This window comes from Trichomycterus rosablanca, chromosome 13, assembly GCF_030014385.1.
Source record: "Trichomycterus rosablanca isolate fTriRos1 chromosome 13, fTriRos1.hap1, whole genome shotgun sequence".
Lineage (NCBI taxonomy): Eukaryota > Metazoa > Chordata > Actinopteri > Siluriformes > Trichomycteridae > Trichomycterus > Trichomycterus rosablanca.
In genome coordinates this window covers 3,629,923-3,657,336 of record NC_086000.1, presented here as the reverse complement: position 1 = coordinate 3,657,336, position 27,414 = coordinate 3,629,923, and the positions used below count along the sequence as shown (strand labels likewise).

Sequence of the window (27,414 nt, the reverse complement as noted above, 5' to 3'; positions counted from 1 at the left end):
ATGAAAGTTCAGATAATGGTAAGACATCTGCTAAAATAAATGACTGGGCGGCTCCAGTATCTCTTAAAATTTAACTGGCATGCAATCATTAGTACCTACTAAGCAGACACAAAATGCTGGTAGCAAGGATCAATTCTAGACTCTTCTAAAGAGATAATTGCAGAATCTATAGAGTATTCAGGACCTACCAGAGCTACACCTTTAGACTGACTGCTAGAGCTTTGGTCTATGTTCTAATTTATTTTCTTATTTATTCAATTCACCTTGTCATTTTGCTATCTATAAAATATGGTTTGTTAAATTATGCTGGTTAGCCTTCAGTAACAACTTTGTGGTCAAGGTGCACAGTGAATGCCACACAGCAAACTTCAGTTTACTGTCCACTTTGGGTCACTGTTTCCTCCAATCTTCCAAAAAAAACATGCAGGAGGTGGATTGTCTCAACTAGATCAGGGTGTGCCCAGGTCTGGTTCTCCATGGCCTTTGGTCTTTGGGTTTGCTGCGTTACTTTAATGACATCTAGTGGCCAACACACATCATTTAAAAGCTAGCTGAGAGTGGGGATCTCTTTGGTGCGGTTGGTAGCTGGCAAAGTAACATCAACATGGGCCGAATCGACTACAGGACTCAAAACTGTACCTGGCTTTTGCTTACTGTACAGAAAGGAATCAGACAAATCCAAAGCATCATCGAGTAAGAACACATGCCGGAAACACTACTGGATCATTATTATTAGCCTCCAAAAACACTGGAGAACTAACAGAGATATCTAAAACCTTTAAATGGGTAAAACCGTATGTCCTGCAATGTCATTTCCCAGAATAAAATGGATCCCTCAACAAACAGCAGCTTTAAACTACAAAGTCTGTAGTCTGCTTTGACATAACACATTGCAGGTCTGAACTTTCATTTTGTGGTTCTTATGCCATATGCACTGCAACAGCAACTCCTACAGTCTACCAACATAAACATATATATTGGGTATAATCTACATTATTTTATCTACATATATTGCTATTATTATTATCTGTACAGTGTATCACAAAAGTGAGTACACCCCTCACATTTCTGCAAATATTTCATTATATCTTTTCATGGGACAACACTATAGACATGAAACTTGGATATAACTTAGAGTAGTCAGTGTACAGCTTGTATAGCAGAGTAGATTTACTGTCTTCTGAAAATAACTCAACACACAGCCATTAATGTCTAAATAGCTGGCAACATAAGTGAGTACACCCCACAGTGAACATGTCCAAATTGTGCCCAAATGTGTCGTTGTCCCTCCCTGGTGTCATGTGTCAAGGTCCCAGGTGTAAATGGGGAGCAGGGCTGTTAAATTTGGTGTTTTGGGTACAATTCTCTCATACTGGCCACTGGATATTCAACATGGCACCTCATGGCAAAGAACTCTGTGAGGATGTGAGAAATAGAATTGTTGCTCTCCACAAAGATGGCCTGGGCTATAAGAAGATTGCTAACACCCTGAAACTGAGCTACAGCATGGTGGCCAAGGTCATACAGCGGTTTTCCAGGACAGGTTCCACTCGGAACAGGCTTCGCCAGGGTCGACCAAAGAAGTCGAGTCCACGTGTTCGGCGTCATATCCAGAGGTTGGCTTTAAAAAATAGACACATGAGTGCTGCCAGCATTGCTGCAGAGGTTGAAGACGTGGGAGGTCAGCCTGTCAGTGCTCAGACCATACGCCGCACACTGCATCAACTCGGTCTGCATGGTCGTCATCCCAGAAGGAAGCTGACGCACAAGAAAGCCCGCAAACAGTTTGCTGAAGACAAGCAGTCCAAGAACATGGATTACTGGAATGCCCTGTGGTCTGACGAGACCAAGATAAACTTGTTTGGCTCAGATGGTGTCCAGCATGTGTGGCAGCGCCCTGGTGAGAAGTACCAAGACAACTGTATCTTGCCTACAGTCAAGCATGGTGGTGGTAGCATCATGGTCTTGGGCTGCATGAGTGTTGCTGGCACTGGGGAGCTGCAGTTCATTGAGGGAAACATGAATTCCAACATGTACTGTGACATTCTGAAACAGAGCATGATCCCCTCCCTTCGAAAACTGGGCCTCATGGCAGTTTTCCAACAGGATAACGACCCCAAACACAACCTCCAAGATGACAACTGCCTTGCTGAGGAAGCTGAAGGTAAAGGTGATGGACTAAACCCAATTGAGCACCTGTGGCGCATCCTCAAGTGGAAGGTGGAGGAGTTCAAGGTGTCTAACATCCACCAGCGCTGTGATGTCATCATGGAGGAGTGGAAGAGGATTCCAGTAGCAACCTGTGCAGCTCTGGTGAATTCCATGCCCAGGAGGGTTAAGGCAGTGCTGGATAATAATGGTGGTCACACAAAATATTGACACTTTGGGCACAATTTGGACATGTTCACTGTGGGGTGTACTCACTTATGTTGCCAGCTATTTAGACATTAATGGCTGTGTGTTGAGTTATTTTCAGAAGACAGTAAATCTACACTGCTATACAAGTTGTACACTGACTACTCTAAGTTATATCCAAGTTTTATTTCTATAGTGTTGTCCCATGAAAAGATATAATAAAATATTTGCAGAAATGTGAGGGGGTGTACTCACTTTTGTGATACACTGTATATTACCACTACTATAATCATCCATACCTATGTCTGATATATTATATATCTGATACACAGTCTATAGTCATATTCTATTTTATATATATTATATATTGTTTATAAGAATAGATACACTACTGCTTCTTTTACATGTACCAGATGCACAATTTGCACATACTGTTTTTCTGTTGCATACCATATGCTGTATAAATGCACCTTATTTATTTACTTACTTACTTTATTTGTATTATTTTCTCTTTTTTTGCTTGTTAAACTACTGTATACCAATAATTTTCTTCGGGATAAATGAAGTATCTATTTATCTATCTAAACAGCTCGGAAAAACAGACTATAGTTTAATCACTGTAGTTGGACAGAAACTTCTGGCTGCCTATGGTCCACTTACACTCGAATGCCATGGCAGTGATTTAAAATGACTGCAATTGTTCTTTTTTTCTGCTGTCACTAACATAATACATGATTCCCCAGTACAGTACAGTTCATGACCCACATAAGCAGTATGTGTTTGTACTCCAGAAAAAGAATACTAGCCAAAAGGCATGCTCCGGACCTAGCGCGAACCTGACCTGCTGACCTGACCCGATTAAACAGTTCATACGAACAATTTATCATCCTGCGTATAATGAGATTTCTCCATACCTTTAGATGGCGTGGGTCGATTTTGGGGAATAGGTGCACTCTTTACAGACCAAGCCCGCTCAGCCATGTTGAAGGAGAGCGTCTCATGCACGACGCGTTATTTTTTTCCTACCCGTTTTGGGGTCTTCTGCGCAACGATTGGCTGTCAGCAAACGATTCGAAAGATAATTGGTCGAATTCGGGTATCAATGTGTTACCAGCCAATCGTAACGCAGAAGGCGGGGTTTAACAGAATACGGGTAGGAAAAAACGTTCTCTCGGCAGTAGTTGGGGAGTAAAGGAAGCTTAGCCCGCCATTGTGTAGATAGACGCTTTGGCTGAGTCTTTAAGGCACTTTTGTACACTCTACCCCCCGACTAAACGCTAAACCACACAGGCAGCCTCCAGCGGGAGAGAAATGTCAGCCAGCAGCCTCGTGGAGCAGGTAAACAGAGGCGCTTTATGAACGTTGAGGAGCTCAGCCGTAGCTAGCAGTGACTCTAGCGCTAGGCCTGCCTGACCACCTGCTGTAGGACTAACTACTGCATATCGACCTCTCATATTCTCCCCTCTTTTCATCCTCACTACTCACACCTTCATGAATCACCTGGACCCAATCCAGAGACCGAAAGGCCAGGCAAACAAAGGTAAGCACGGCTCGGGCGAGGAGAAACCTGAAGTGTGGTTTGCTATGGTGCGTGCGCGGCTAATGTTAACTCAGTATGCTAACTCAATTAGCTCCTGAATACCTGTGGGCCCGCTTTACACAAACCTCTATGTTTACGTTCTCATTAAAACACAGTTTTCTTGGTAGAAATGTAGTATTTAGTCATATTCTACAGCATATAGTAATATTGTCCTTGTCTGTGTGGTCGCACGTTTACTTTATGCACCCACGTTAAGTAAGCTGTTAGCAAATTTGCTAATGTTGCTATCATTCAGGCCGGATTCGGTTATTAGAGATTAGACTGTATAAAAGTACATTGTTATTATTAGCTTATTAGTTTTGAGTCGTTGTGGACTTGAAGCACTTGCGGTATGAGCTAGTCCAGACTGGTGGACGAATCCTAATTGGCTCCATAAGACTTTGAGAGCATGACTGGCTTCCAAAGCTACCCACAGCTACCACTGTTGGACCCCTGAGCAAGGCCATTAACAATTGCGTTGTATTGTGTCACAAGTTTATTTCTATGCGGGACTGATTGTCTCAACATAGCAGAGACAGTTTACATTACAAGCTGGTGGATGTGGGGTTTAAACCAGCAACCTTCTGATTACTAGTCCTGTACCTTAAGTGCTAAGCTGCCACTGCCATTAAATATAAACTTATTGCTTATATCCAGCAGATATTCAGACAATCATAATATGTTCTATATTCACTATTGTAAAGTTCCCAGTTGCGCATTATCCTAACCAGGTACAGGTTACCACTGTTGGACCCCTGAGCAAGGCCCTTAACACTTGCTGTCGTTGTACAGCGTCACAAGTTTATGTCTACGTGGGACTGATTGTCTCTGTGCAACTGTTACAATTGAGAGTGGATATGGGGCTGGAACCAGCACCCTTCTGATTACTAGTCCTATACCTTAAGTGCTGAGCTACCGCTGCCTTTTAGTATAAACGTATTGCTTATATCCAGCTCACATTCAATCATAATGTTCCCTATTGTAAGGTCCCCGTTTGCTCATTATTCTAACCAGGTACAAGTTACAACTGTTGGACCCCTGAGCAAGACCCCTAACACTTGCTTGCGTTGTATTGTGTCACAAGTTTATGTCTATGTGCAACTACAGTTGATACAGTATACATTGCAAGCAATTGAGCTTTAAGAGCCTTGCTCAAGGGCCCAACAGTGGCCCTTGTGGCTTAAACCAGCAACCTTTTGATTACTACTTTTGTACCATAATTTCTTAGCTACTCCTGTCCTTTACTATAAACATATTGCTTATATCCAGTATATATTCAGACATATTTGTAAGGTCCCTGTTTGCGCATTATCCTAACCAGGTACAAGTTACCACTGTTGGACCCCTGAGCAAGGCCCTTAACACTCGCTTGCGTTGTCTGATTGCCTATGTGCAGCTATTACAATTGAGACAGTATACCTTGCAAGCAATTGAGGTTTAAGGCCCCAACAGTGACAAGCTGTTGGATGTGGGGCTTAAACCAACAACCTTCTGGTTACTAGTCCTGTACCTTAGGTGCTGATCTACCACTGCCCTGTTGGATAAACATTTTACTTATATCCATATTGAGGTTTAAGAGCCTTGCTCAAGGGCCCAACAGTGGCAAACTGTTGGATGTAGGGCTTGAACCAGCAACCTTCTGATTACTAGTCCTGTACCTTAAGTGCTGAGCTACCACTTTCCCTTTAGTATAAGCTTTTTTCTTATATTCAGATATAATCCTGATGTTCTACATTCACTAAAAGCCAAAGCGTTTGTAAGGACCCTGTCAGGATACTATTTATTGCAGCAACAGTGATGCTTTGAAAGCTGTAGGTGTGGGCCAGCCCCTCATCAGCCGGCAGATGTGTTGTGCATGTGGCACAGGTTTGTGAATGCAATTCGGAAACAGGTCTATAATATTATCCTCCTCTTTAGGACTATGTTGTGATCTGTCTGTACTTCTCCTATAGCCAAACGTTATTGTCTTGCTCACAGAGTGTTTTAATTTTTCAGTGCAAAACGGAGCTGTCGCCCAGAAGGAGACCTTAAACGATGATGAGTTCGAGCCTTATCTGAACGCTCAGCCCAGACAGGTAGGTCCTGTTACACACCCAAACAATAGAGGGAGCACAGAGGCATAAATAGCGACTCGACTCTTCTAGCCAGCCGTTCGGTGCCCATTATTCTCCTGTAATTGCATTCTGGTCACAGGCTTTTGTATCCTGTGACTATTTTTATCGCCAATTAACAATTCAAATTCTGCTCACACACATGGAGCAAGCTGTATCTGCACACCGGTCATGCGTTTTAGGGTGGGAGGAGGGTGGTTCGGTCACTTCGCAGCAAGAAGGTCCTGGGTTTGATTCCCAGGTAGAACGGTCTGGGATCTTTCTGTGTGGAGTGTGCATGTTCTCCCCGTGTCTGCGTGGGTTTCCTCACACGGTACAAATACGTGCTAATGTGAGCACAGTTTGTTAATTGCTGTGTAGATTACCAATGCAGCTTCTCTCCTCTGCTTCAAAATATTCTGACAGTGTTAAGGGAGAGCCAACAACCTTAGGCGCCATGTCCAAGCCCCGCCGTGCCCAGGTCCAAACTGTTCAGTCCGACGGCCTTGTTGAGCGGTGAAAGGAGACTGTCCCTCTGATACAGCACATCCCTTGATCATGTAGTGTGTTTAAACCGTCACCTAAGCTCCTTCATGTACCCTCTATCTGATGGTCAGCCTGGACTTGTGACTTGCCTGTGATCGCAAAATGGCACGGTGTCACCTCACAGCAAGAAGATCCTGGGTTCAGTTTCCAGGTGGGGCGGTCCGGGTCCTCTCTGTGTGTAGTTTGCATGTTCTCCCCGTGTCTGTGTGTGTTTACTCTGGGCGCTCCGGTTTCCTCCCACAGTCCAAAGACGTGCAAGTGAGGTGAATTGGGGATACTAAATTGTCCATGATGTAATAAGGGTAGATATGATTGGGCTTATGATTGTCATATCATTCATTTAGGTATATTTATAGATTGTTCTTGCATTTGTGTACATTGCACATTGGCAAGGGGCCAATAATTTGGGTTTTGACCAAGCACTGAGGGATTTAGTACAATCAGGGGCGGGGTGGAATAATTACTGGTCACTCCCCATGAAAATAAACAAGGACTCTCCTCCACCCGGGGCACAATACGATTGAAGAATCTGGCCACCCTTGCGCATTCACACATTAGATGCCTAAGACTTAGCTGTAGTACTGTTCTAGATCTTCATATCTGTGGTTTATCTGTCTAGTAATGGTTTATTTCTTCTCCCCTGCAGAGCAATGCGTATACAGCCATGTCGGACTCCTATATGCCCAGCTACTACAGCCCCTCCATAGGATTCGCCTACCCGCTCAACGAAGCGGCATGGTCCACCGGCGGCGACCCTCCCATGCCCTACCTGGCCTCTTACGGACAGCTTAGCAACGGAGAGCACCACTTTCTCCCGGACGCCATGTTCGGCCAGTCCGGGGCGCTCGGGAGCAACCCTTTTTTGGGCCAGCACGGTTTTAACTTCTTCCCCAGCGGGATCGACTTCTCCGCCTGGGGTAGCAGCAGCTCTCAGGGACAGTCCACGCCGAGTTACGCCTACGCGCCCAGCTCACTCGGGGGCGCCGTGATAGACGGACAGTCTCCTTTCGCCGCCAACGAGCCGCTCAACAAGGCCGTCGGAATGAACAGTTTGGACCAGGGCATGGCGGGGCTTAAAATCGGAGCGGGGGACATGGCGCCTAAAGTTGTCGGCTCTGGACTTCCCGGGGGGCCTTTGAATCAGGTATCGGTGGCTCCCAGCATGCCGGTGGCCTCTCTCGTGCCTGCCAAGGTGGCGTCCTGGGCGGACATTGCCAGTAAGCCTGCCAAACCTCAGCCCAAGCTCAAGACCAAGGGTGTCTTGGGTGGCACGAACCTTCCCCCTCCGCCGATTAAACACAACATGGATATAGGCACGTGGGATAACAAAGGGGCGATGCCTAAAGCTGCGACGCCCCAGCAGCCAGCCATGCCTACGAATGGACAGCCACCCAATCAGTCCTCTCCTCAGCCGGCTAGTACTGCTGGCGGGGTGCCGCAGCTTCCCCTTAGCAATGGACAGCTAGTACCCCTTACGGTGCCTCTTGGACAACATCCTCAAGCGCCCAATGGGCAGCAAGTTATGGCTCCCCCACAGCTTTCCCAAGGACTTCCTCCTCCTTCCCAACCCTCCCAGCCTACCCGCTGGGTGCCCCCGCGCAACCGTGCCAACGGCTTCGGAGACGTGGCAGGCGTGGCCAGCCAGTCCCCTCCCAGCGCCGGATTAGGAGTAGTCGGCGTGGTCTCGGAGCCGCACCCGGTCCTGGAGAAGCTGCGCCTCGTGAACAACTACAACCCGAAGGACTTCGACTGGAACCCCAAGCAGGGGCGCGTGTTCATCATCAAGAGCTACTCGGAGGACGACATCCACCGCTCGATCAAGTACAACGTGTGGTGCAGCACGGAGCACGGGAACAAGCGCCTGGACGCCGCGTACCGCTCCCTGGCCGGAAAGGGACCCCTGTACCTGCTTTTCAGCGTCAACGGGAGCGGCCACTTCTGCGGCGTGGCCGAGATGCGCTCGCCCGTGGACTACAACACGTGCGCCGGCGTGTGGTCGCAGGACAAGTGGAAGGGCCGCTTCGACGTGCGCTGGATCTTTGTCAAGGACGTGCCCAACAGCCAGCTGCGCCACATCCGCCTGGAAAACAACGAGAACAAGCCGGTGACCAACTCGCGAGACACGCAGGAGGTGCCGCTGGACAAGGCGCGCCAGGTGCTAAAGATCATCGCCGGATACAAGCACACCACCTCCATCTTCGACGACTTCTCGCACTACGAGAAGCGCCAGGAGGAGGAGGAGAGTGTGAAAAAGGTAACGTCAACACACTAGGTGCTTTATTTATCTTTCTAATGATGATGTAGATCAAGTGACCCACATTTTGTACACGATTTCTACTGCGACCCAGGCAACACATCGAATTTATCAATACAAAACACGAAACTAAATATACTTACTTAATAAAAAATGCAATTTGGTCCAGCTGTGGTTTACAAGGTGTAACGTAAAGCCTCCACAAGGGGGCGTTTGTTTACAAGTTCTTTATTTTTTTTATAATTGAATGTCTGTTAAAGTTTGTTTGTTTCATTATTATTTTTTGGGCTCACAACCTTCCCTGATGTAGATTATAGCAACAAGTCTGTTTGGGACACGATTCTAATTAAGCCGTGCGAGTGACCCCCTGGAGCTTGGAGTTATTTAGTGTTTTTAATCCACCAGCCCCTTTTTTTTTGCTGTTCTACAACTTTGCCAGTGCAAATCTGAAGTGGTTTGGTGGCCAGTAAGCAGTGTATCAGATTTGCTTCATATTTTATGAAACCCTGGTGATCAGATTATTCCCTCAATCTGATTTCTACCAGTTTGTTGTATCCAGTTACCCACTTGAGTCTTTCCTGCGCTTCTGCAGACCCCTAAACTAACCGAGCAGGGCCGTACCTAACACCTGCCCTCTCGGACACACGTGCACTTGCTGACCGCTTCTTTTCACCGACCAGAGACAAGTTTCGCCATTGTTCCCCCTATATGCTGGCCACATGCATAGGACTAGCCAGCAGAGGCCCTCCCTCCCAACAGACACAGCCAGTCAGGTCTAGGTGTGGGCACGTAGCCGGCCTTGCTTTCTCGCCTCTTTTATTTCTGTTAGATGGTGTATGCTGTATGTAAGGCCCTACTCTCAAATATGACAGACCGTCGTCTACAAAATTGGTTGGGAGTTTTCCAATCTCAGTTACCCGAGTCGTGTTTTTTGCTGCTTTACACTTTAACATCTTGGACATTTTGACTAAGCGATTGCTAACTGAATCGCCGTAGGATCGCTAGGGCGCCTCGTAGTGCGGATTAACCGGTAAAACGTGAGGCTCTCGAATGATACGTGAATGAAAAACGTTAAATCGCTGAACACAAACCCGAAGTAAAATATGAATTTTACAGCAAATTGAGTATCACACTGGAAAAGGCTCATTTCACGTCACGGCCGAGAGTTAGGTAGGGCTCTAATTATAAATCGTAGCTTCTCATTAATGCTTTGCTGATTTTGAATGCAAGTCTTTGGGATTGAAATGTCAGCCTTGACGTTGACCATCAGCTGCTTAGTAGCTAGAAAGTTGTTGTGCTTTGTGTTATGCAGGTCAAATGTGTCAGGAATTGAGCTGTGGTGACGGCTGCGGCTAAATGGAATGTTTTGTCTATAGAAGGGGGGGGGTTTGAGTACTTGTGTTATCATGGTCCATCACAAACAGATGTATGAACGTGTTTACATTGCGTGGATCGTACCACTTAAATGTTATGCTTTCAGAATGGAGTTTCTCAGTTATGATCTATTTTGATAGATTTCCGCCCTGTCTTTAATGAACAGCAGGCTCATGTGTCGTCTGAAGTATGCTAAGAATGTCCTAAACACACCTAGTTACCTGTATGCATGATTATTTTACTTCTACTGCTGTTTGTTCAACAGGATGTTGGTTAAAATATAGAACCTGTTTGTCAAATACCCAAAAAAAGGGGCTTTGAAGGGGGCTTTGACTGTAAACAAGAGTGGTTCGACCACAAGCGTATAGGAAGTTTGCAACACTATATGCACAACTGTGCTGTTAGTATAATACTATAGGATTTGCTTCAGTACTGTGTCTGCCCCTTTCCTAAATACATTTATGTTGAAGTGTAACCCTGACCCTGTACCTATCACGCAACCGCTTCTCTTTACCCGTGAAATGCCGGTTCACACAGTCACGCACCCTCAGAAATAGCCAATCATGCCTGTGTAGACGTTTAGACGGCCGACAGCACAGCAGAGATAAAAACTCGAGTGCTTGTTATGCCATCAGGCACGCAAACACGAAATAAACCTGTACACAAACGCCCCCTTGTGGAGGCTTTACGTTACACCTTGTAAACCACAGTGAGACCAGATTGCCATCATTTTTTTAAATTAACTATTTTTTGTTTGTGTTTTGTATTGATGCATTGTTTGTGTTGCCTGGGTCCGAAAGTTTGAAAAACCCCTGGGCTAGAGTGTTACAGGTATGTTTCTGACTCGTATGGTTTTTGCAAAGGACTTTTTTTAGGGTTTTGTAGTTTGGGGAATTGCACGGAATCAGTGTTCCCTCCAAATTCCTTCCAAGGGGGACGAGTCGAGCCGGGGGCGATTACAGAATGTGTTTTGTGGGGTTTTTTGAGGAGTGTTTGGTTACTCATCTGTTTAAATAACAGAATTTTTTACCAAAAAATGTGAAATTTCAGAAATTTAAAGCAGGTTCTTTATCAAATCCTTTAGTAGTCACTGTTATCCTAACTTTTAAGACATTGTGCAGACCATAAACCTGATACCCTTCACTAATCACTGATTAACATTTGAGTTCTTCTATTTAACTGCTGCCCAATTTTGCTGGCACTTAAATAGTAAAGGTACTTCAAAAAAAATCTACTTGACATCCAGCCTGGCAATATTAACCAAGAATATTCATTTAATATCAAGGCTTTTTAAATGGAAAATAAGTTGATTAGACAATGTAATGCTGACTAGTGTGTAGAGAAGTGTTTATCAGAGGTGGAAAGTAACAAATTACATTTACTCGCGTTACTGTAATTGAGTAGTTTTTTGTGTACTTGTACTTTTTAAAGTAGCTTTTACAGCCTGTAATTTTACTAAAATTACGTCTGGGAAACTGCTGCAGTGAATTCTGCGATGGGGAGTCGGATCTTTTGGCTCGGTTCCTTTTAAAGAGCCGTATGTGTATACAGTGTATCACAAAAGTGAGTACGCCCCTCACATTTCTGCAAATATTTCATTATATCTTTTCATGGGACAACACTATAGACATGAAACTTGGATATAACTTAGAGTAGTCAGTGTACAGCTTGTATAGCAGTGTAGATTTACTGTCTTCTGAAAATAACTCAACACACAGCCATTAATGTCTAAATAGCTGGCAACATAAGTGAGTACACCCCACAGTGAACATGTCCAAATTGTGCCCAAATGTGTCGTCGTCCCTCCCTGGTGTCATGTGTCAAGGTCCCAGGTGTAAATGGGGAGCAGGGCTGTTAAATTTGGTGTTTTGGGTACAATTCTCTCATACTGGCCACTGGATATTCAACATGGCACCTCATGGCAAAGAACTCTCTGAGGATGTGAGAAATAGAATTGTTGCTCTCCACAAAGATGGCCTGGGCTATAAGAAGATTGCTAACACCCTGAAACTGAGCTACAGCATGGTGGCCAAGGTCATACAGCGGTTTTCCAGGACAGGTTCCACTCGGAACAGGCTTCGCCAGGGTCGACCAAAGAAGTTGAGTCCACGTGTTCGGCGTCATATCCAGAGGTTGGCTTTAAAAAATAGACACATGAGTGCTGCCAGCATTGCTGCAGAGGTTGAAGACGTGGGAGGTCAGCCTGTCAGTGCTCAGACCATACGCCGCACACTGCATCAACTCGGTCTGCATGGTCGTCATCCCAGAAGGAAGCTGACGCACAAGAAAGCCCGCAAACAGTTTGCTGAAGACAAGCAGTCCAAGAACATGGATTACTGGAATGCCCTGTGGTCTGACGAGACCAAGATAAACTTGTTTGGCTCAGATGGTGTCCAGCATGTGTGGCGGCGCCCTGGTGAGAAGTACCAAGACAACTGTATCTTGCCTACAGTCAAGCATGGTGGTGGTAGCATCATGGTCTTGGGCTGCATGAGTGTTGCTGGCACTGGGGAGCTGCAGTTCATTGAGGGAAACATGAATTCCAACATGTACTGTGACATTCTGAAACAGAGCATGATCCCCTCCCTTCGAAAACTGGGCCTCATGGCAGTTTTCCAACAGGATAACGACCCCAAACACAACCTCCAAGATGACAACTGCCTTGCTGAGGAAGCTGAAGGTAAAGGTGATGGACTAAACCCAATTGAGCACCTGTGGCGCATCCTCAAGTGGAAGGTGGAGGAGTTCAAGGTGTCTAACATCCACCAGCTCCGTGATGTCATCATGGAGGAGTGGAAGAGGATTCCAGTAGCAACCTGTGCAGCTCTGGTGAATTCCATGCCCAGGAGGGTTAAGGCAGTGCTGGATAATAATGGTGGTCACACAAAATATTGACACTTTGGGCACAATTTGGACATGTTCACTGTGGGGTGTACTCACTTATGTTGCAGCTATTTAGACATTAATGGCTGTGTGTTGAGTTATTTTCAGAAGACAGTAAATCTACACTGCTATACAAGCTGTACACTGACTACTCTAAGTTATATCCAAGTTTTATTTCTATAGTGTTGTCCCATGAAAAGATATAATGAAATATTTGCAGAAATGTGAGGGGTGTACTCACTTTTGTGATACGTGTCCTGTTTGCATTACACAGAAGAGACCCGCCCTGCTGCTGTTAAAAAAGTAACTAAGTAACGTTTACTCTGAGTACATTTTACGAGTTACTTTTTACTTGAGTATATTTTTAGACTAGTAATTTTACTCGTACTTAAGTAAAACTTCATCAAAGTAATAGTATTTTTACTTGAGTACAATATTTTAGTCCTCTTTCCACTCTGGTGTTTATACTTAAAAGAAGGATCTGTCTTAAATATTGAGCCAAATTGTGGCTTATTTTTCATGACTGTTGTTTTTGATTTGGTCCTGCAGGATGTTCCACAAGCTCTTATACCTGTCTTGTAAAATAGCCATATTTTGTAAAGTTCATGGAACACTCGTCCTCTTTGTATGGGCACACTATTTGTAAGGAAAGCCAAACTTTCACCTCATTCTGTAAGGAGAAATATCTGAATGACCTGATGTGTTTGAGCAGCTTTTTATTCATCAGTTTTTACTTGTGATTCTTGAATTACATTATACTTTCCTCAGTCAAGCCAGCTTTACATCGCAGTGGGTTTGGAGGCTGCATGAAACCTGTGGTGGGGCGGTGTGACCTAGTGTAGCTGCCCACCTCGCTTACAAATCAGGCTGTGATCCCATTGTCAACATTAATAATAGTGATTATTTAAATTAGACACTTTCAAAAAATGTGTCATGTGTAAGTGGTGCATGTGTTTGTGAGCTTTAAATGGTATTTTAATGCTGTTAAACTGATATTATTCTCATCATGCAGTGACGACAGTCCAGTAAAACTGCTCCAGTTACTTATGGCTTTAATTGATGTCAATTTTTAAGCCACGTTAGCTGTTACACCTACAGCTGGAAGAAAATTGCCTGCACACATCTGGATTATTTGTGATCGTAGACTTCTGGACGTTTCTCTAAAACTATTACAAATAGTTTGCTGGTTCCTAAAGTGGCGGTGCCATGAATTGTGCCACTGTAGACATAAATCACTCTTAGAACTGATTAAACATAATTAAATTACAGATTTCGTTTAATCACACCACTCTAACTTTTAACCCCCCTCCAATGATACACTAGATGGCCAGAAATATTCGGACTACGATATTATTGGACATCCACTTCAATCCATGGGTGTTTATATAAAGTTGCCAGGTCGCCCCCTGGTGGTGTTAAGCTTGAACTGCTGGGAAAAGTTTGTTTTAAGCCAACATATGTTTCATATGACCCTTGAATGTTAAGATGTTTACTTGACTTCAGCTTGGTGAGGTGTCATTGAATGAGCAGCTGCAGTATCTGATTAAGTATGTTGTGCATTAGAGATCTGTGCATCATTACTGTACTGTACGTGTCTGTAACTGCTGCATTCAGAGAAGTTAAAACAAGAGCTTACAGTTTATTTGTTTTACCTGTGCAGGTAGAGGTCCAGGGCAGCGATCCATACTCGAGTAACCCCAGCCGGGGTCACTACAGACTGCAGGTAAAACACACACACACACAAACATGTTTATTGTATGATAACCTTCACTAATCACTGTAACATTTAACTCATTTTGCCTACGCTTTATAAGAAAGTATAGATATTCTACTGGACATCCAGTCTGGCAATATTAACCAAAAACTATTTATTTACTGACGAGGCTTCTTAAATAAAAGTAAATTATAAAGTATGTAATACTGACTAGCACTGACACGTGTTTATATGTACTTGAAAGGTCTGTTAGTGCAATAAAATGATATAAGTTGCCTGTGTAGTAATGTTGAGCAAAATTGGGACCCATCTGTGTATATATTTATATTATTTTCCACAATTTTCCTCACGATCTAGTCATACCCAATTACTCGATTGCATTTTGCTTATCCAGAGAAAATAAATGTCACGGGTCTAACACCTGCACCTGCATTGCATTTTACACCACTTCCAAGTTTTATTTCATAAAGAAATCAGACTAAAAATTCAAATACATGTGTTAGTGTGACAAGTGACCCACATTTTGTCCAGGCAACACACACGATGCTTAAAAACAAAGCATACCTAAGTAATAAAATTGGTGGTAATCTGGTCCCACTGTGGTTTACAAGATGTAACATAAAGCATCCACAAGGGGGCGATCGTGTGCGAGTTCATTTTGTGTTTATATGACTGTTAAATTTGTTTATTTGTTAATTATTTTTTTCTCTGTGACCCATTTATTTTGGCTTGCGATTGAAAAAACCCTGGTCTAGACCTCTTGATGTCCTGTTGAAAAAAAGCTTAGGGCAGTTGTAGCCTAGTGGTTAAGGTCATAGCCCCCCAGTGGGTCATTCATTACCGTGCCGAACAGAAAGAATAAATAATCAGAGATTGCTACAAGAGCAATTACATTTCCAACACTCTTTGGGTGTTGTTGTCTCCAATGACCACTAGGTGGGAGCAGCGTGTCGCTTTTTTAGCGCAATTTAGCGCACTCAGTTTTGTCTTCAGCTGCTACCATATTGCATTCGAGGAGAGCACGTCGCTGAACACCCCTCTTCCGACACGTGTACAGCCCTCCTCTTCTCGCCCCTGCATTCTGCACAGGCGTGTCTTCCGCCAATCAGGGTCCTTACACAGCGTATAAAGAAACACATAGTCCGGCCCCCACCCCGCAGATACGGTGGCCAATTAGTATCTGCTGCAGGCACTGCCAATTATGCCCGCTAGATGCCGCCCAGTTTCGAACCACGGAACCACGCTGGTGTGCAAGCGGAATGTCCCGCTGCGCCACCTGGGCGCTTTTTTATAGTTATTCTATTTTAAATTCCTTTACCCCTGTCGATTTGTGAAAGTATATCTGATGTGAATCCGGTCCGTGGTGCAAAAAAGCTTGGGGACCGCTGGGTTAAGATATTGGACCAGTAAACGAAAGGTCGCTGGTTCAAGCTCCACCACTGCCAGGTTGCCACTCTTGGGCCCTTGAGCAAGGCCCTTAACTCTCAATTGCTTAGACAATATACTGTCACAGTACTGTAAGTCACTTTGGATAAAAGCGTCTGCTAAATGTCAAATGTAAATGCTTAGATTCTTTGAGTGCTCATAATTATATTATGATTCTTTCTCTTTCTCTCTAGGATCGCCAAGGACGTGTCAAATAAGAGCGGCTAATTTGGGGGGAAAAGACTGACGTGGTCCTGCTCACCCCCATCATTCATCCAGATCTTTTCACTGATTACACTGGGGGGAGATTTAACCAAGGATTTGAAGCAAGAAAAAAATGAATGGAGAAAAAAAAAAAAACTAAATGAAGACTCTTGATTTCTGTTGACTTAAAAAAAAAAAAAGACTCTGAACTCGTAGACAAGGAAAAAGAACCGATTATTCATAGGACTATGACTTAATTCTAGAGCATTCTTAGACGATCATTTTCTCGCCCCTTTCCTTTTGTTTCCTTTTTCGTTTGCTGCGTTCATTCATTTTTTTTTTTTTTTTTTTAAAGCAAGCTTTTTGTTTTTACAGTCCCAGAGCAAAAGGCTCGACCGCATCAACCGTCTGTAGTGGATCTTTTTTAGTGATGGATTCTAGTGCCCTATCTGCCTTAGCAGCCTTTCATTTTCTGTTTATTTTTTCCCGTTCGATTGGAATCGATCCCATCCGGATGCACAGCGGGAGTGACCTTTTCGGTGGACGTTGCATTTTGGGTTCTACAATTCTACAGTAACCTGTGCGAAAAGAGGATAAAAAAGCCAATTTTGTGTAACTATGCCTCCTTTATTCGAGTAAAAATTGTAATAATGTAAATGTTTGGAACTTTTCGTTGGTGGTAAGTGATGGTTATTGCCAGGACATTCATTGCGAGCTGGTGGCAGAAATGTTGAGTTCGGTCGTTTGTTTCATTTTTTTTATGGTGTGCAGAAATAGGGCTGTTTACGAAAGACGTCTCTGAACTTTTGAACCTGTTTTCCTCCGTTTTCCATTCGAAAATGTTGCTATGGGCTTCTCTATTTGTCAACCCATTTTTTTTCCCCCATTAAACCCCCCCCCATCCTCTGTTTCTTAAGTCAGCATCAAGTTGGGCTGTGTGCCCGCTTTCTATTACTCAGTTCATTCAAATAAATGTGGTATACTCAGCAGAACACTTTGTTTCATTAAATAATTTTCTGTTCCACTATAACCTGTGTCCTGGTTATCTAAAAGGCTTCCTGACCTTTACATATATACACACACACAGACACACCTGTATACTCTGTGGTTAAATTTTGTCTCAGATATACACTATCTGTTGGTTTGGCTCACTAATTTTCTTAAACCATGACCTTACACCAGGGGGTGCATTTTTAGAAATCAAATGAAAGTTGGTCTACAGGTCTAAGGTCTAAAATAAGTCATTCCTAGTTTGAACACTGGGTGTCGCTATTTCATATATTAACATATAAAACGCTCCACATCATCTTTTCTCATAAATCAAATTCTTGACAAATCAAAAGGACGTGTCAGTTATTTTAATCAAGTAGGCCTATTATGTATTTACTTATTTTATTTCACACAGTGTGGTGCGTAATGGCATTTTCCCCATAAATGTGCCCCCCCCCCCCCCAACAAGAAAAGTTTGTACAAGAAGAGTACGCGAACGCCCCCTTGTGGAGGCTTTATGTTAGATCTTAAAACAATCAAGTCTGTTCCTTTCTCCTGGTTTACACCGCACGTCCTGAAGCTTCTGCTATGCGTGTCACAAAAATAAACCTTCTGAAGTCTGGTAGAATATGAAGTGTTTGATTGTAACATGCAGTGAACTTATGAACACACCTGCACTGGTCATGTTTCTCCACACATTTATCAGGTCCTGACCGAGAAGGGCTGCAGGGACGCTTCTTTACACCAGCCAGCACCTGATTTTGGTAACTCTGTTAGTTGCTTCATGAAGTGTACAGTACACAAGTTCGTATTTACAACATATTGGTGGAGCACGAATGGAAGATACCACTTGGTACCTGTGTACACCTTCGTGCGCTTTCGTGCGTCTTCGTGCGTCAATACAAACAGTGATGCCATGACGCAGTTTAGCCCGTTTTCACACAGTTTTTAAGCATATTAAGCTGTGATTTTACACACTGTTCCTTTTATGAACGTTAACTGAACAAAACGGTTCCTTGGAACAACAGTAGGTTTATTTTAAGTAAAAATATGTGAACCCATCTGCAGCAGGGAACACTTCTAACTTTTGTACACGCACCTTTTTTATTTCTTATAATTTCTAAAACTATTCATAAATATACATTTCTTTTATTTTAGCTAAAACGTACTGTACATGTAAATGGTGATGTCGTGTTAAAATAAACTATCCACTAGAGGGCAGCAAACCACCTGACGTATTTTCCACTCTTAGAATGGCACCAAATGAAACACAATGAATCGGAGAATATGGAAGTATATTCATGTATATTAATGAGTTTTGAAATAGGATATCCACATATGTTTACCCCAGTAGTGTATATACAGTGTGAAAACGTATTTGCCCCCCTTTCTGTCAGGCCGAATTATTTCAGTTCATTGAACAAAGCATGGTTATATAAGAATACTAAGAGTACTCAGTTAACCGGTTCAGTTATCAAATATGTCCTACTGAAGACAGCCAGGCTTGAATTCAACCAGCCCTGTAAAATATAAATCACTAATCTTTATCATCTCAAGAAGTCACTTCAAAATTCTACTGTTGTTACACAAGCTGTAAAAACTGTTGTTTTAATACGTATGGGTTGTTATATAACATATGGGTTATTACAAAGCTATTTAAAGATTGTGGGACTCAGATGAACCACAGTAAGAGCCATTATCTCTAAGGGCTCAGTGACAACTTACTCTTAAAGGTTCACAAAACATCAGATATTTACTGGTGGTAGCTCAATGTTCCAAGTACTTTACTAGTGATCATAAGATTGCTCCTTCAAGCCTCACCAATGTCAGCTTGACGCTGTGGAACACTGTTAGACAGGACTTTTAACACACAATCGGGTGATATGAAAGGTTGATGCAAGTTGTATAACATTGTGTTTTAATTAATTGAATGTTTTCCAAAATGTGTTTAATTAATTTTCATGTTCTCTTTGTGTAATATGTTTTGGGTATTGATGTGAAATTGTAAAAAAGCAATTAATTATTGCTACATCAATGCTGTAGATTTGCCATTGTATCAGATGTGTCTCTTATTCACATGTGCACAGAGCTGTAGATGCAATTGCATTTGGTAAATATTCCAACTGTCGACCTGTCAAAAGAGGTCAAGCCCATCGATCAATTAGAGGCCCTCTTCTCATCCAATATCAGAATCAGAATCAGAATATTGTAAATGATATTGTAATATTACAATACTGTAAATGATGTACATGTAGTGTGTAGTAAGTTGATGTGTGTGGGTTGTATATCTTTTACTGTATAGGACAGGAGTGTTTGGAGATTTGGAGAAATTGTCAACGTGGATGTGTGTGGTTGGGGTGATGGGTACGAAGTGGCACGTGTCGGTGCCTATGGCCTCTGAATTGGGCTGCCTGAGGGTTCCTCTTTTGACCTCTCCCTCGCTCTGTCTCACTTTTTGTTCTTTCCCAGAGGAACACACAGTCTCATGGGACACTGAACACACTGAACAACAGCGGGATGGGGGAGGCACGTGTCCCTAAGAGCACTACATTTTAGTCGAGTCTGCTTGCCCACTGGCTCTCTTTTTTAGAATGGTGCATTTATATCAGTCCTGTCGGTACAGTGTTGCAACTATATCACCAAATAAGACACAACATAAAGATGCTCAGTTTTATTATGAGATTGAATGAAAATATTTGTGTAGGGGTTTGGGCATTGTGATGAATGTCCTGAATGACCTGCACACACAAACGCAAACACAGTCTGGTCAAAAGTATGTGGACACCTGACCATAAGCTATATGGACACCCTATTCCAGAGCGATATGACGTTTCTCCTGTTTGTTGCATCTTATTTGGGAAAGCTCTCCACAAGATTTTGGAGTGTGTTTGTGGAAAATAGCATTTGTGAAGACATAAAGACCTGGTTTGCTGTAAAAAGCCAAAGTTCCTCCACAACAAACCTGTCCAGCCATTTCTTTATGGCCCTCACTGTGTATGAGCTAGCAGCTAGCTACACCAGCAAAGGTTTTTCTGCAAAAATAGGACGAATCTTATTTATTTTATATAATTACATGTAAACTCTTGTTAGCAGTAATGGTAGCTTAAAAACCTGAACTTTTGTTAATTAAGTGCAGCGCCTGTGAAGAAAACACAAATTGTCACAAATTGTCTCTACTTCCCTTGTAATGCGCACTACATAGAATAATACACAACAGTGATCTAGTGCACTTGATTGTACAAAGAACGGCATTCAGGACACAGCCTTACACAAACAGGTTCGTCTTCTATCGTATGTGAGCTCATTTTACAGCAGTATGAGGAGACAAAAATCAGTACAAATATAATATGTGTTTAATGCCCGATGGTCTAATGATTATTAATTATTTTTTTATGTAAACTGTGTGTAATTATAGCAAAACAAACAGCATTTAACTGTGTAAAACGATTCGGATTCAAGTGCAAGCCTGATTCCAATGGCGCATGCGCAACACTGCTGAGCGGTAGGTTTTGGTGATTTTATTTATTTATAAATGTGAATATTTTATGTTTCAAACATAATTGATGGGTTATTTTTACATGGTTAAATTAGACTTTGTTATAAATGAGATTTTTAATAATAATAATAATAACGTTAGAACAAAACGTGTGTGTGTATGTGTAGTGTGGGGTATTGTATATAGCAATAAACCCTCTATCACGGTATTTTCTTCTTTATTTTTTATCACAGTAACTGTACTTAAAACAAAATAGCACTTTTAAGTACAAACAAACAAAAAAAAATCATTCCACTTTTTTTCTACTCAATTCCCTGTGCATTCTGGCGACCTCTGCTGGCTGCACTACACCATCGCGTCTTCCATTGCTCATGCAGGCATCTCGTCCACACAGCAGGGGGTGCTGCTGTAGAATCAAGAATATAAAACGTTCCATCTTACCTCCCTCAGACACAGCCGACTGTCTTTTAGGTGAATGGCTAGCCAGTTAGAACCACTCAGATTCGAACTCAGGAGCTTCAACATCTGATTTTGTGTGTTTGTTTGTTTATTAATAATTTGAGACAAGCTCATATCCCGTGTTCTTTACACTGGTCAGCAGCGGACGACAGAACTAACATGCATGGAGGAACACACTATACTCAAGTGTTTCTCCACCACTCTGCCAGCTCCAGACAGTAGGAGTCACTAATGTATCACCAACGAGGTGATACCTCATCCAGCCCTCTCTCTGGCACGTTTTAAGCACAGGTTGGCAGTCCATCAGAGGGAACACACACACCTAGAGCAAACTTTTCTAGCTCCAGTTGGTTTGAATGCATGTCTTTGGACTTGTGAGAAGAAACTGGAGTACCCAGGGGTAGAACATGCAGTCTCCATACAGAAAAGGATCTTGGTCGGCCAGTCGAGGATTCGAACCCAGGCCCTTCTTTCTGTCAGGCCACAGTGCTAACCAATGCACCACCATGCAGCCCATTAACACAGATCTATTGGGTCCTGCTTAGTTATATTATACATTTAATTTTTTATTCTTGGCATTTTCATCAGTGGGTCCAGTTCCACTGTCACAGGGCTTTGGTCATCTTATAGATATAGCCGGTTATGTCTGTGTAGATGCCCAGCTGGCTGAATTCAAACCAGGATCTCTGCTGTGGTGGGCATTATAATAGTCATGTTCATATTGTGGTAGCCTAGTGGGTAGAGCTTTGGGCTATCAACTGAAAGGTTGAGCGTTCGAATCCCAGCTCTGCCATGCAGCTACTGTTGGGCACTTAAGCAAGACCCTTTACCCTCTCTGCTCCAGGGGCGCTGTACGATGGCTGACCCTGTGCTCTGACCCCAGCTTCCAAACAAGCTGGGATATGCGAAGAAATACAGGCATTTATATTGTTATATATTATTTGTATTGTATGTGCAGAAGAGCTCTCTGTATGACTGCACTCATTAGTATTGGTTAAAAAATGCATATGTAATAATATTAGCTCTGTCACGCTCAGATTTCACCCCATAATATTTAATGTTTGAAGCCCTGTAGATATTAATATGCATTTATTCCACCTGCCTTCCTAAACTGAGCTTAAACAGAACATGATCCTTTTGTTTAAATGAGAAAATCAGTAGCATCGCACCACCACACCATCGTCACCATCTCCCACATCTTTTGTATCGCCTGTACAGTGATGCTCACTTTTACTAAATATAGATCACAGCGAAGCGGCCCTGGCTTTGGTTTTTCGGTGGGTTCCTTCCTTCAGCTGCGTCGAAAAAGAGCCGTGCGGCATTCACGTTAATAATTCATGCTTCCATAAATGTATATGATTTCACCCTGTGTAGGTGTTGAGTTCAGGATAACGTATTCCATAGCACATTTTCCTGTTGTATGTGTGTTATGATGTATATTTTGTATTGTGTATACTGGCAGATTTTTAAACCATTTTTAATCTCGGCGTACCCTTACATGTTTTAAAGCGGGGGTTAAATCCCAGACGAGTCCCTGTTCTGTCTTCCATCTGTAATATTTTACATTACTCTGCATTATACTGGAACCATACAGAATTATTATTATTATTATAAAAACATATACAACCATAAATTCATTTCTTTGGTTGTTGAACTCAGGATGAATTCAGGATTTGTCCAACAGCAGCATCTATCACGTTCTACTTGTGTGCAGATCTTCTGGACTGTACGTACCGTGATGCTCGCTTTAATAAAATGTAGGTCACAATGAAGCAGCTCTGCAGTGTGTGTTTGTTAAATGTATATTTTTACCTTATGTAAATGCTGGATTCAAAATCATAAAAATATATATTAGCATTGTGCTTCATGTGTCATATTTTATCTTCATGTCTGTTGTTATTTCGAATTGTTTGTATTATATATACAGTGATGCTCGCTTATATATCACTCTTTTTTTAATTTTTTGGGGCAGAAAGCCATTTCAAAACCTCCCCTGGCTTCCTGTGTACTCAGCATTATATTGCACAGTAACATTCAGTATAGAACCGTGTGGGATGAGTATAAAATGCACACAATGAATTATTTAAAGTACCTAGTTTATCAGCCTATGACATACGACTGATACAGCCATAACATTAAAACCACCTCCTTGTTTCTACACTCACTGTCCATTTTATCAGCTCCACTTACCATATAGAAGCACTTTGTAGTTCTACAATTACTGACTGTAGTCCATCTGTTTCTCTGCATGCTTTGTTATCCCCCTTTCATCCTGTTCTTTAATGGGCAGGACCCCCACAGGACCACCACAGAGCAGGTATTATTTAGGTGGTGGATCATTCTCAGCACTGCAGTGACACTGACATGGTGGTGGTGTGTTAGTGTGTGTTGTGCTGGTATGAGTGGATCAGACACAGTGTCCACTCACTGTCCACTTCTACCTAGTTGGTCCACCTTGTAGATGTAAAGTCAGAGACGATCGCTCATCTATTGCTGCTGTCATCTTCTAGACCTTCATCAGTGGTCACAGGACGCTGCCCATGGGGCGCTGTTGGCTGGATATATTTTTGGTTGGTGGTTCTCAGTCCAGCAGTGACAGTGAGGTGTTTTAAAACTCCAGCAGCGCTGCTGTGTCTGATCTACTCATACCAGCACAACACACACTAACACACCACCACCATGTCAGTGTCACTGCAGTGCTTAGAATGATCCACCACCTAAATAATACCTGCTCTGTGGTGGTCCTGTGGGGGTCCTGACCAATGAGGAACAGCATGAAAGGGGGCTAACAAAGCATGTAGAGAAACAGATAGACTACAGTCAGTAATTGTAGAATTACAAAGTGCTTCTATATGGTAAGTAGAGCTGATAAAATGGACAGTAAGTGTAGAAACAAGGAGGTGGTTTTAATGTTATGGCTGATCAGTGTATATGTTTGTCTGTCTGTTTGTCTGTCTGCCGTGTTGTTTTCCTTCATTATAAACCTATATCAGTATTATAGTGAACGTATGTAGGTCACAGCAACGTGACTGGGACATTTTCGCTCTGTGCTTTTGTATATTAGAAGCCGCTTTCAAGATCGGCCTAAACTGACGTCCTCTAAAGCCGAAGTTGAAGTTGGTGGATCCCAAACAGATCACTGCTTGATATATGATGTTACCAATGAGGAACCTGATAGAATTAGTAAATAAATGCATACGAGCGATAGATAGATAGATAGATAGATAGATAGATAGATAGATAGATAGATAGATAGATAGATAGATAGATAGATAGATAGATAGATAGATAGATAGATAGATAGATAGATAGATAGCTAGCTCAATTGTATTTATAGTAAGGCCACACAGGTTGAAATGATATAAAATGATATACGTTATGCATTACAGAACGTAGGTCGCAATAACGTGACCTCAGCGTTTTTCCTCTGCTCCGAAGCTGCATCCGAATCCCAAATGAGTCTGTGCTTTCTGCACGAGCGCACTAGGTCTTTGCGCTATATCGCAACGCCCAGGCAGGAGCTTGGGATTAGTACTAGATGCATAAATATTACGTACTCGGATACGTCTCGGAGACATCAAGCATGGTCGCCATTCTGTCTTCCTGAGAGAAAGATAACACAGAAGGCCGGTGAATGTGTTCACGAATGGAAATAAGAAAGGAGGCAAGGAAAAAAATACAATACATAAAAGATGCTTTATTGTAGGTTGGTGCATGAATATAGTGCAGAATATAGTGTTAGCATTACATACGGTACATATACATTGGCGTGCTGGAGGTCAAGCGCCTAGCCCGTACGGCGCTACGGTTCGTCCGATCGTCTCAGAGCATCTATAGCGCTAAGCATTTTATTTCTGCGAGCGGGGCGGAGTGTGTTGACTCTTCTCTTGGCATTCACCGCGTGCCTTAATTGTATTGAAATTAAATCAAGGTCCACTGTGAACACAAAGAGCGCGAAGCCACAGATCTACTCGTCCCTTAGTGCCGTGCCCTTGTTTTCCGCCCTATACTTTCACTTCAAAGCCATACATCAATACAACCAGCATCACGCCGCCTCCTGAAATACGGGATACGGTGCAGACCTGCTTCTCGAATGCCGTCAGATGCCTGGAAAGTCATTAGCAGCCAGTCTGCCTCATTGCTAATCCGTTTACCCGTACAGCATCACATAAGAACCACACGGACCTGCAGGAATACAGAACACACCATCGTACACATCGCACATCCCCGAATCCCTCCATGACGATGCTCCGGGATGTAAAGCTATCTCCTCAAAAACCAGCTCTTCTCCTGCCTCTCTCTCTATTTCTCTTTCTCCATCCTTCCCTACCCCCACCTCCTGCCTCTCGCCTCCCTCTCTCTCTTTCTTTTCCTTCCCCGCGTTCGCAATTCACAGACGCTCGCGCAACATACGGCTGTCGTAAACCAGCAGGTTAATAAATGTAAAACCCCAGCGTCAAACCCCGGCTCGCGCTAAATATAAGAATGGCGAACGCAACACAAGTCAAGTCGATCGATCTGTCGGTACCTACGTGAACGCACAAATCAGACCAGAATCAGCATCAGCATCCTGTTCTTGTTTTCTCTTGCAGCCGGCGTTTCTCCCCAGGCTCCTGCTCGGTCTCGGCTCCACGTCCCGCGTAAGCGAAGAGGCACCCTGGCCGGAACAGGATGGTGGGAAAGTGCAAGGAAGGACGGATAGGACGGGACAGGATCGGGGAGGTGAGTCGGTAGAAGAGTCTGATGACGTAGCCGCCACCCAGAAATCCATCAGACGTAACGGCACACATATACAGACGTGGCGGTGTATATCTACGAGGATCCGGAGAGGAGGATGAGGATGAGGATGAGGAGCAGCACTCACTCGGACACACAGACACACGCACTGCGTGGCGCACATGCCTCGCCTTCAATTTATGCTCTCTGTTTGACACCACCCCCACTTCTTTAGGCTCGCACACACACACGCGCACACACACGTCCCAGCTGATCAGGGTGGACGGATTAGACTGCGGGGACAGCTGGCAGGGATTACACATGCAGGGGGGAGGACATGATGGGGGGATGGAGAGCATCTCTTCGGATGGGACGCTCATACAGAATCGTCAGGATTCCGACGATTATTGCGAATCCCTTCTGACTACATGGAAAAAAAAATATATATACATACAGTGCATTCGACTTCTCTGTGCCCATATAAACAGGACTAGTTCGACTGTACAATCGTGTGGATCCCTCTCACATCATCATCACTAAGCTTGACACTTCTAAACCCAGGGTGATTTGAAGCTTGCTTGGCTGTGGATGGTGTCAGCTTCATATTTGTGACCAGCCAACACGGTTTAGTTTAGTTTACATTTATTTTAAATGGACTCATCGCGTCCACAGTCGAGCAAGCTTTTACATCAGCAACAGATTTTACCTGAAGTAAATTTGTGCTTAAGACCATGTCGATATAAAGCTTGCTGGGCTGTTTGCATTGTTACCCATGTTCCAGCATTTTTTAATCCATGGCAGGTTTTTTTTTTGGCATAACATCTGGCAACCTAAACAAATTTGTGTTCAGGATAAGGTGGCAGATTGGGTTTACTCCTGACCTTGATTTCAAAGCGTAAGTGCTTAGGACCATGTCGATATAAAGCTTGCTCTGCTGTGTACAGTGTCATCCACGTCCCAGCATTTTTTAATCCATGGCAGGTTTTTTTTGGCGTAACATCTGGCAACCTAGGTGTTTTCAGGATAAGATGCCGTCCTTTGTTTTCAGGATAAGGTGGCAGATTGGGTTTACTCCTGACCTTGACAAGAGACCACTGTTTCATGTACTGTTTAATGACAAGACCTGACTTCTCTGTGCCCATATACACAGGACTAGTTTGGCCTGAGTTTTAAGGTGCCGAATTTCAAAGCAGAGGCACTTAAGACCATGCCGATATAAAGCTTGCTCGGCTGTGTACGGTGTCACCCACGTCCCGGCATTTTTTAATCCATGGCAGGTTTTTTTGGCATAACATCTGGCAACCTAGATGTTTTCAGGATAAGGTGGCA

At 43.3% G+C, this 27,414-nt stretch overlaps 1 protein-coding gene across 1 annotated transcript; it reads left to right on the top strand.

The window, feature by feature from the left end:
- Window positions 1-3,544: 3,544 nt before the first annotated feature.
- ythdf2 (YTH N6-methyladenosine RNA binding protein F2) lies at window positions 3,545-17,454 on the top strand. The gene is made up of 5 exons (XM_063007638.1): window positions 3,545-3,895; window positions 5,930-6,009; window positions 7,217-8,824; window positions 14,742-14,804; window positions 16,415-17,454. Exons 1-5 carry the CDS (start codon window positions 3,847-3,849, stop codon window positions 16,436-16,438), a joined length of 1,824 nt encoding a protein of 607 aa, XP_062863708.1. The 5' UTR covers window positions 3,545-3,846; the 3' UTR covers window positions 16,439-17,454.
- The last annotated feature ends 9,960 nt before the right edge of the window (window positions 17,455-27,414 follow it).

Excerpts from the sequence above, each read along its gene's own strand:
- ythdf2 (XM_063007638.1), top strand. The coding sequence starts at position 3,847 with ATGAATCACCTGGACCCAATCCAGAGACCGAAAGGCCAGGCAAACAAA. Across the intron at positions 8,825-14,741 it reads AGGAGGAGAGTGTGAAAAAG|GTAGAGGTCCAGGGCAGCGA; the intron begins GTAACGTCAACA and ends TTACCTGTGCAG. Across the intron at positions 14,805-16,414 it reads GGGGTCACTACAGACTGCAG|GATCGCCAAGGACGTGTCAA; the intron begins GTAAAACACACA and ends CTTTCTCTCTAG.